At 39.1% G+C, this 10,813-nt stretch overlaps 1 protein-coding gene across 1 annotated transcript in view; it reads left to right on the forward strand.

Moving 5' to 3' along the window:
- Nucleotides 1-6,864, forward strand: part of LOC124152279 (parapinopsin-like) — a 56,464-nt gene extending 49,600 nt beyond the window's left edge. The window contains exons 3-4 of the mRNA XM_046525156.2: nt 5,112-5,217; nt 5,722-6,864. Coding sequence (XP_046381112.2) covers nt 5,112-5,217; nt 5,722-6,194 — 579 coding nt within the window. The 3' untranslated portion in view covers nt 6,195-6,864. The remainder of the gene's footprint in view (nt 1-5,111; nt 5,218-5,721) is intronic.
- Nucleotides 6,865-10,813: the final 3,949 nt, after the last annotated feature.

Raw genomic sequence — 10,813 nt, forward strand, 5'->3', positions numbered from 1 at the left:
ACGGTGCCGAGCTAAAACGTCACCATGTTGCACTTTCATTTAGAAACGGTCGTTTACTGCTGGATATCTTAACGAGAACATGTGCGACTCTTTGTAGTGATAGTTAGTTTAGCATATTAACATTTCTCTCTTCATCTGAAACAGGAATTGACACGATGGAAAATAAGTGGATAACCCCATGAAAAAAAAGTATATTGTCAAGGTCAGAAAACAGCGAGACATTATTTTAGTCTGGGGTAGCGTCGCATCGATGAAATAATACAAACTCCCTTTATTTATCAGCCTTTGTGTTATTTCCCACGACAATTCCTACACTATTACAACATTCAAAATAATCTAACAAATAGAATTCATACTACCATGGACTTCCATGCAATAAAATCGAACATACGCTTACATTTGCGGCACACGCAGAACTTTACCACATCTTAAACATTATTACAAATCCGTGCCTTGACATAATAATTGATCCTCTAACATCTGATTTCAATTGGGTTTTTTAATTCAGACAATCAATCATTTACTCAGTTGCAATATGCATGCCAGTCATGTTTGAAATGAAAGAATTACCCATTTTATTCTATGTCTTATAGAATGTGTCCATCATTTTGTGTAATAGGTCATTACAGGTGAAGTTTCTATAGTATCTGACAGATGCCATAGAAAGTCAACTCGTTTCGTAAAAATGGTATCTAACGAGAATGAGTGTAGTATTCTCTATGTATGTAATCATGGCAGTAACTGGTAATAAACAGCTACTTTTCACCCATACAACTTTTCTCATACACCATGCACCAATTACCCCTTACAAATGTCAAAATGTATTATGTATGTAGTTGATGAGATAATCTGTCAGTGGCTGTTACTTACACAATTTCTTGTCCTTTTTTTCTCTCACTTCTCTCAATTATATAACTTCTAAATAATTGCGTTGTTGTCAAACTTGTATCAACTGACCTTCGCATTATGCGTTCCGCACCTCCTAGCCTCTGTATTGAAATGCATGAATATTAATCAGCGATAAAATGAAGCGAGGTGAAAGATCAGCTGATCCCACAGTATCGCTTCGAACGGCAGGTTTACTATTACAATATAAGCAGTCATGGTTATACCGGATGACATGACAATAGATAAATCTTTGTTCAGGCGAAAATATATACTGCCCACACACCAGCGAAAATGTTGTCGATAAAGGTGAAGGCTGAACTGGTTAACGGTCTAATGGTATAATGGCCCATTATAACTCTCTTGTACTGAGGGTCCACGATGTTAAATAACAAACCAATTACAACCCCAAAGATGACCTTGATGTTTGGACCCGTGAAGATTCCGGGGTAGAATAGGTCTTCAGCAACCCATGCTTACCGTAAAAGGTGACTATGCTTGTCGTAAAAGGCGACTAACGGGATCGGGGGGTCAGGCTCGCTGACTTGGTTGATGCACGTCATCGATCCCAATTGCGTGGATCGATGCTCATGATATTAATCACTGGATTGTCTGGTCCAGACTCGATTATTTACAGACCGCCGTCATATAGCTGGAATATTGCTGAGTGCGGCGTAAAACAACAAACCCACCAACCAACCAACCTTGATGTTGGAGGATTTGTCAAGATGTAAATATAAAAATCCATGTATGTGGAGGTAACCATGCCTCCGAAACTGAACATGATATAACCTTCTCCCACACGGGTGAGGTGAAATCAGCAACTCGATGTATTTTAAGTGCCAGTATCTCCTGATTAATAGATATCCTGATTAATAATGGTGAAAATACCTTCAGCATCTGACAGCGAATCTGCATCTAAAACGTGACCAGCTAATTAATGATCCATCAGTCACAGAAAACATCACAAGAGTTTCTATCATTGTTCGAACAGTGCATCACATGGTTACATGGCCACCAAATGCAGGTATTTTGTCAACTAATGACTGTCTGAAAGTTGTTTCACCTGTCCTGTTAAATGGCATGGTATTGTGCTTTGACAGATGATTTTTGCCATGAGAGAGATGGCATAAATGGAACCTACGAAAGCTCCTTTCCAATGCACAAGAACTTATAAGTCTTGTCGCTCAAGGGCGCAAATTAATACCCATACATCTTGCTTTGGGAATGACAATAGGGCATTTGACTGGTTCTGTAAAGCTACAACAGTGAATGAACTCTTCTCATTTCGACATGGGGGCACGGGTGGCCCAGTCGTCTAAGGCGCCGCGATTCGCTGTGCGGAGTTGCGTCCCTTGGGCACGCCAGAAATCTATGATTGTGGGTTCGAATCCCGGTTCGCCCCATTATGTTTCTAGGTTTGTCAGCACCATACCCGTGCTCGTGGGTTTCACCGAAGTGGTAAACGTCTTAGACCTGCATCACTTCGGGCTTTCCTCACAAAATTTGGCTGACACGCCGTGAAATAACTGGAATATTGTTAAAAGCGGCATAAAACCCAACTCACTCACCCACTCACTCACTCATTTCGACATTGTGTTTCAGATTGTGTTTACATGACATAAAAACATTGTCAATTTTGCAAGTTGGAGTAAGATACTTTGGATTTGCATTTGTAACAATTAACAACCTCTTATCGCTTTAGTTTACAATTTATTACTTTTGTAAACATGGTAAAGCAGGTACTTGAATATTATTCAATATGTAGACTGCCTAAGAATTATTATATTTTATGTATTTTATATACACTTTAAACAACATCACTGTCATTGCTTTGTAGGGATTGATTTATTAGACGGTCACGGATAAGCTCATGATGTCAGTCACTGGATTGTCTGGTCTAAACTCCATAATGTACAGACCGCCGTCATATAGCTTGAATATTGCCGAGTGCTGTGTTAAACGCATGCAACAGTAGTCAATCAAATCTAATCTAATTTTTAGTAATTATTAGGGGTGCGATGATGTGGAAGGTGACGATGATACGCCAGACTTACAACATAAAGGCCATGAACTGAAATACAGACTGTACTGGCTCCATCTCTAAAACGAAACAGGGTGGCCAAAATGACCCAAAACAGCTTTTCAAGCTCACATTCATCCCTAATTAAATAGGGCTATTTTTCTTTAAAGTTGGTTGTTTATATTGTCATGTATTTAAATATGTGAAACCGCCATCCCTCCACACCACACCACACCACACCACACCACATCGCACAGAACCCCATACACACATAAGCACACAACCAGACCACACATGCAGACTTACATGCCACATGCTATCACATACATACATACATACATACATACATACATACATACATGTGAGCAATGTTCGTTGAAACTGCTTTCGATTTGGCAGTGTGAGTGACAAACTTACACAAGAGCCAATTACCAAGCAAGGATCTTCTGTAGCTGTCTACAAAAAAGTATTTCTGCACCATCTTCAGGTCAAGGTAAAGGTTGGACAATGACGGATGCAGGATTGAAGATTAAATGGATTGTCAATAGCACCTGACAATATTATCCAGAGCATAAACTGTAGATGCAGTCAAAGGTCTTGTAAATCTTCCAAATGTTCATATAAGGCAGGCATTGGATGCTCAAACACAGTATCTTAAGGGACGTGATGGTGTGGCTCGATCATTTTATTACCGTCTCCGCCATGCTTGTGGTTTTGATACAGGGGTCCATCCATGGTACGATCCAGAATATGTAGACGGCGTTATGGAAAATGATAAATACAAAATTCTTTGGAATGGGCCCGTATACAGCCTGAGACGTATCCAGGCCAACAAACCCGATCTTGTCCTTTTTGATAAATCCAATGAAATCATATACATTATTGAATTTTCTGTCCCTTTTGACAAGATTCAGGAAAAACATGGCAAATATGCGGACCTCGTTTTCGAAATGACACGCTTGCATCCCGAGTACCATGTTGTCGGCCTCCCCGTTGTTCTCGGTACCTTAGGTTTGGTACCTCCTAATCTGTTGACTGACATTGGGAGAATACCCGGGTTTGCTACCAGGAATACAGCACTTCTGACAATCTGGGTAATGCAGAAGGCTGCAGTGTTGGGGAGTCTTCGCATTCTCCGAAAAGTTCTCGGTGGGTTTGGCTTGGCAGCGCTCCCTGGGAGAAATCCCATTCGCTGTCTGGCCTGCGTGTAGAGGGGGCAAGGGCCCTGAGCTGATGATGAGCCTAACCAGCCTGACTGTGCCAGGATCACCAAAACCCTCTTTGCTTGTATTTCAATCTGTAAATAATAATAATAATGATGATAATAATAATAATGACACTAAACACATGATCTGGTTATAAATAACCCAATTGCAACTCACGCCTGTCACAGATAAACTAAATATGAATTATAAAACGTAGGGCCTTGAAGTCTTTTATTTACAAAAACGTGTTTGTATCCTGCTTCATACCTTTTGCGAGATGCTTCTGTTAGGAATAGAGCGTACAATTTGATTACATCATTTTGACGGGACACCAACATACATGTAGCTCGAGGCTATATGCCTACATTAGCCCAGATTAGAATATAGGTCCCAAGCAACCAATTGTCATAAGAGGCGACTGAATGGATCGAGTGGTCAGGTGGTTGATTGCAAGTTATCTATCCAAATTGCGTATGATACCCATCTCTTGATTGACTATTTACAGACCGCCGACATATAGATGGAATATATAAATTAGATACACTGATATTAGCATTACCCGTACGCGAACATTCGATATCCTACCACAACCAATCAGTGATCAAATCTTATTACTAGGATAGTTGTGAAGCAAACATAATTCTTATACTTACGATGCCTTGCGTATGGTGAATTATTTTTGTTGTTGTGAATCATAAAAGCTTTGCCTTTATGCAAGTGCAGTTAAAAGTGTCTCATTTGACCACACAATCATGTCTTCGCACTCACACTCAACATATCGCGTAGTAAACCTAACATGGTTGCATTACGTTATCAGTGTGAATAGTGCTGTCAAATGTGTGTCTCATAAAGTATGGTATGCAAGAAACGTATATTACGAAAGCAAAACCGTCATACATTGAGACTATTTTACTATTTGAAAAAAAGATCCGCTTCTTCTGATTTGTCAATCGTTCTATTACTTAATCTAATATTGTATTTACCTGTGTTGTTTCCAGGTCCGCAATATTGCAAGAAGTAATGTATGGGACATGAAGAGTCGGGTGGCAAGAAAGAATCTCAGACTGGAAAGAAAATTGTTTAAAACATGTTTCCTTATGGTTTGTAAGTATCAGAGTACATATTTCATATTTATGTAAATAAATGATTTTGTTGTTGTTTAGGCAAGTCAGCAATATTCCGGCTACATAACGGCTGCCTGTGATGGAGTCTGGACCAGACAATCCAGTGATTGCTATCGTATGCGCCACGTTCAATGGCATGCAATCAATCAAATAAACGACCCTGACCATCAGATAAGGCTGGTTGTGCACACTTTTGAAATACAGTGTTATTTCAATTTTTACGAATTATATTGCAATATTGTGCGCACCTTATTCGGAAAGTGGCTGCCCTTAGAGATGCTGTAAACTATTGACATGAGAACAAAGTAATATAAAACGTTAATGCCTGAGAATAATTATTATCAGTCAGGGCCACTGCCCAAACAGATTCCATTGGCCGTAGAAGACAAAATAGCGGTGAACATTATATGATGACACCGTTTTAGCTACGGTGCTGTTGTTGTAAATTCATCAATTATGTAAAATGTGTTTTTCTTGTTTTTAGGCATCTTCGTGTTCTCGTGGCTACCATATGCCATCGTGTCTTTCATGTCGGCGTTTGGTAATTCTGGAGAAATTACCCCTTTAATGGCGACACTTCCGGCTCTTGTTGCTAAATGCTCTGGATTATGGAACCCTGTGATTTACATAGCCACAAATGCTCAATTCAGGAATGCCTTTTATAAACTCTTTCCTTGTTCGAAGATGGTTCTTGTTGACAAAGATCAAGAGGATTTCAAAAGCAATAATTCTGATGATAATAACATGACGTCTAAAAGATCAAACGAACCCAATGAAAAGAATATCAAAGATGACATTGGAGCGATAGTGTTCACGTTCCAGTCAATAACAGAGCATGCACCTGGTCACACGGTAGTGAAGGAGTTGTCGCCTCGTGTGTCGCAAGCGAATGGTAGATTTGTTCCAGAGAAAGTTGAGCTTACAGATCTAAGTATCACAAACAAGGTGGACGCATGAGCTGAATAGGTCGGTGTCATTTATCCATCAAGGACAGTGTGATTGAAGCATAATTATCATGGCACCATCATTACATTATATTGAAGTCTTCTTTTTCAAAGCTGATTATTTACGGAATGATACTCGATGTTCATTTTTTTAATGTTACAAATGTTTGCATATTGAAAGAGATTAATCATATATTAGTATCAGACACATACAATGTTTTAGACAATCACCACAGTAAACAACAAACAAACAAACTAAACTATTGTATGTTGTCATGCTCTAATTCGCAGAGACAAGAAAGGCCCACGTTTACGTGATGGTATTATGTTTATTGCTGAAATATACATTCCATGTTGAAATACCATCACCGATTCTTATGTGTCTATATGTTGTATGATGCATATTAATCATATTTACAGTGCATATCGAATTTGAGATATTGTATGATCGCTCACTGTCATTACAGAAGGAAGAATATTTGAGGTTTTAAGAGTATACCAGTATTATGTTTATCTGTCTGAAAGTCTCCAGGTAATTATGATATTGATGACAGAAATTCCATCAACTTTATAGCATGGAACAGTGAAGGTTTTGTGAGAAATAAACTGTGATATCTTGTTTCGGGTCATATTTATTGCGAACACATTTCCCCAGAAGTTGCACATAAAATGTGCCACCTGCATAGTCCCAATTGTTGTTAAAACTTCCGGATGCCTGCGAAGTTTCGCAGTATCCTCGCATAATCGGAATCTTATATGGTATGGCGACCTTGTTCAGGTAATATTTTGAATGCTGTGATTGTAGATTGATTGTAGCCTTACACGTATCTGACCTCAAACATCGATTACACTTGTGTCTGAAACAGTGTCTGTTGTCCGCTTCAACGTGTAACATTCATTCACGGGTGATGCCTTCCGAGGTCCATACACTTCGGTCAACGATGCTGAATTACCTGGATCCCACTGCTGTAGAAGGCTTCCTCCTCGTGGTTTAAAAAACCGTTTACATAATGCTTGCCAGAAACTTTTTTCTTCAAATTTGTTGAATACGGAGGATGTTCAATGAGTTGAAAAACTACAGTATTGCATTGCAGTCATGGCGATAACGGAGCATACTTTTAGTGAGCTCTCCACGACGTTTAGCCTTGATATTCTCACGCGGTGGCCTAAGCAGATCAGCATTATATTGGCCATTAATAGTCTGACCTTTTGGAGGTAGTCCCATATGTTACTGCGTTTGTTCGGGTGAACACTTGACTTTGTATGTAAACCACTAGGATTCCCATGGACGCGGAGGAGGCGTTAGATGTTTTCACTGCTTTGACTGTCGTTTTGTCTCTGGTTAGTAGTGTTAGTAGCGTACAAAGCGCACAACAAAATCAACTGGGTCTGATTCTAAACGATGTAAATTCTCACGAGTGTGCTAGTTAAAATTTAATGTCGCATCGGCATTATTTCATCAGAGATTATGGACCTGGTGCGTTTCTGATCAGGAGTCAGGAGCCTGCTGAAACCTTTATCACCTCAATTCATTCATCAACACGTTGTCATCCCTCGCATGAGAGATGCGTACTGTTTTGTGTTTATGTGACGTGTGGTGAGTCGTCAATCATCCATTATATTAAAATGTATCTTAGCTGTGGATCTTCTTGGATCATCTCCGATGCTGTCTCTTCCCCTCCACTACCTACCTCTTATATTTGGCAAAGGAGAAAGTCTGACGTCGACACCAAGTTTACAGGAATGGCTGTTTGGTAAAACCCCTTTCAGTTGGAGATGCTTCATGACACAGTGCTATAGCCAATAGTGTCCATTTTCATCAACAGAGAACACCTAGTCACTTTAATGACTGCAGAAATATGTTGTCTGGTTGTGTATTTAGTGCAAATGCAAAGACTGTAGGCATGCAAACTGTACTACATGTATTCATCCTTCGTGGTTAGGTTCAGAACTTTAAAGCCACCACTCATCCGTGCTATACATTTCACGAAGCCATAGTGAGAATGGAGTGAGTAATAGATTTATTCTTAGCCAGGGCAACTAATTTCAGTTACACATCAAATACAAATCTCTAAGGCTTGTAATATAGTGCCCACATCGAATATTTTCATGAAGAATAATTGAAAGAGACGTCCAACGTAAAAGAATACATTATGGTTACTGGGATTATGACAGGGACGCAGTTTCTTCGACGCAAGATGCACAAATCATCAGTCAAAATAAATAACATTAACTGCAATAAATTTGTGTCTTGAATCGATGATAGCTATAGTGTAGTTCAAAATAGGTGGAATTTCAAAGTGTGAGTAACTTTGTCATTAACACTGGCTCGATTTCAGTTGAGAGATATTTTGACTCACTCGTCACTTTCATTCACAATAACAAAACTTGAAAGATGATTGTGAAACATTTGGTTCTTTTAATGTAGCCCAAAAGACCAAAAGATAAATCTCCGGACTACGTCACAATTATATTTCCCGTCACCGTCTTGGGTCCGATCCTGGGACGTCAATGTTTTGCTTTAAGGCGATCGTTGTAAGGCAAGTAAACGTCCCAGTTACTTCAAGATAAGCATAAAAGTAAACAAAACTCGCGTTACAAGCATGCAACTTTACCGTTAAGAGAGGTAACATAAAGAATAGAAAATATAACACTTATGTGTTTTGGAGTTAGTATGTTAGTTTGGTTATCGCCGCTGCGGCAATATTTCAGATAACTCAGCGTGTTGTGTCCCTATTCAACGCCCAAAGGTTACGTATAAAATCAGGACATTATTTTAACAACTATGCGGTGAGGTGAGGTGAAATGGAGTTTAACGTCGCGTCCAAGATTATTGCACTTATATAGCGACGTAACAACTGTAATGTAATGCTGTCGGTTAATACTCACGAATACGAACACGTTTCTGCTTATGGAAAACTTCTGGTGAACAACACATTGCAACCTTGCGAAATTATGCTGGGTTAACTGTTGTATGCTTAATGCCAAAATAACTAAACGGTGAGTATTACAGTAACTGTGCGTTCTGCTCATGCTGACATGATTTATGATAGCCTACATACATTTAAATTAAATTCACTGAGCTTCGGAGCTGCGAGGAATTCGCCAAGGCTCGGGACTCACAACATTAATTAACTCGGGAAACATAATCCGTAACTTATCCATTCTCCATGACACACGCGAACGTATACTATGTGCTTCTTGATAATAGGTAGAGATGTCGGACAATATATCAAACTACGTCACATTAAAATGTCTGTGACGTCATCTTTATTGTGGTAAGGCGTTGGATACATGTTGGTATGGTATCGTATTCACCATAACAACGAAAACAACGAAATAATTAGCGAGAACTGACCCATCAGCATGAAGATAACCTGAAAGTGCAAACTAATTTCACCTTTATCAATACCCCTATGGATACCGAATGCTACAACTGGAGTGTAATAAGTGTGACATAAGATTCTTATAAAGTCACATTTGCATCAACATATAACAATACTGTAAATCATGAATAAAGGGTAGTAATACGTCATCCATTGTGTTTCAAAAATGACGTCATTCCTCTGAACATATATGCGCATTCTACAGAGTGACGGGAACGGTGAAGGAAATGGCTATTTGACCGTTTTGAACGATATCAGTTCATCGATATACCTGAAACTTAAGTGAAACTTCTTCACCAAGTTGCCTTGTTTATATTTTGCCACTCCGAGCAGAAATTCTAACTCGTGCATAACGAAACAGATAATCAAGTATAGGAGCACAATTGGTGCCTGCGTTTTGCCTCCATGCCTTGTTCCCAGGGTTAATGTAGATTTTAGCAATGAGGAAGTCCAGTATTTCACATATTGTTTGATAACATTTGCTTTCATTTTGGGCAAATTGTCCTAAACCTATAACATAGAGCTATAACTATATCTACGGTCACCGTGTTTCGTAACAAATGCCCCATAGATCAAAGAATGAAGTTTTCCATTAAGTTTGCCATTTGGGATGGTGGTATAAAGTTGAAAAATCAAATGTTTTGAAACAATTGAACTTGGTTCGTTTCTGAGATAACGTTCAAGCAAATCATTGGAGGGTTTGAGAAACTCTTCTTGTCTCAAATTCTTTCTGCGAATATACAGAAAAACTTTCCTTGATATGTTAATATGTACATCTTGTGATAGTCACTTAGGGCTATAATACTACGGATGTGACTTTGAATTCTAATACACTAAATCACTCATTCTCGTATTCATAAGCCACTTCAGAATTGAGCGCTAGTTTAGGACCATGATGCATACAGTTGAGCCTGTCATCCAGCTTGATAAAGAACAAGCATGAAATACTCACATCCCCCGCCAATATGACATGTCGGGTGTGTGCAATGCATTAGCTCCTGTGAACTATGTTCACTGGACCTTTTTGTAAAGAAATATAGTACGTTTTTCAAGATCTGCTCCGGAAACGAGGACTACCTCCATTTTCAGTCTAAATCAAAGTCGTTGCCATGGAAACTCGAAAAAATTATTTTTTTAAATCCCAAACTATCAAAAGGCACAAGTTTACCACTAGATCTATCTATGTGCCAAGTTTGGTGAAGAATTATGGTACGGTTTTCAAGATCTGCTCCGGAAACGAGGACTA

The sequence above is a fragment of the Haliotis rufescens genome, unplaced genomic scaffold (assembly GCF_023055435.1).
Source record: "Haliotis rufescens isolate VD_foot unplaced genomic scaffold, xgHalRufe1.0.p SCAF_11, whole genome shotgun sequence".
Lineage (NCBI taxonomy): Eukaryota > Metazoa > Mollusca > Gastropoda > Lepetellida > Haliotidae > Haliotis > Haliotis rufescens.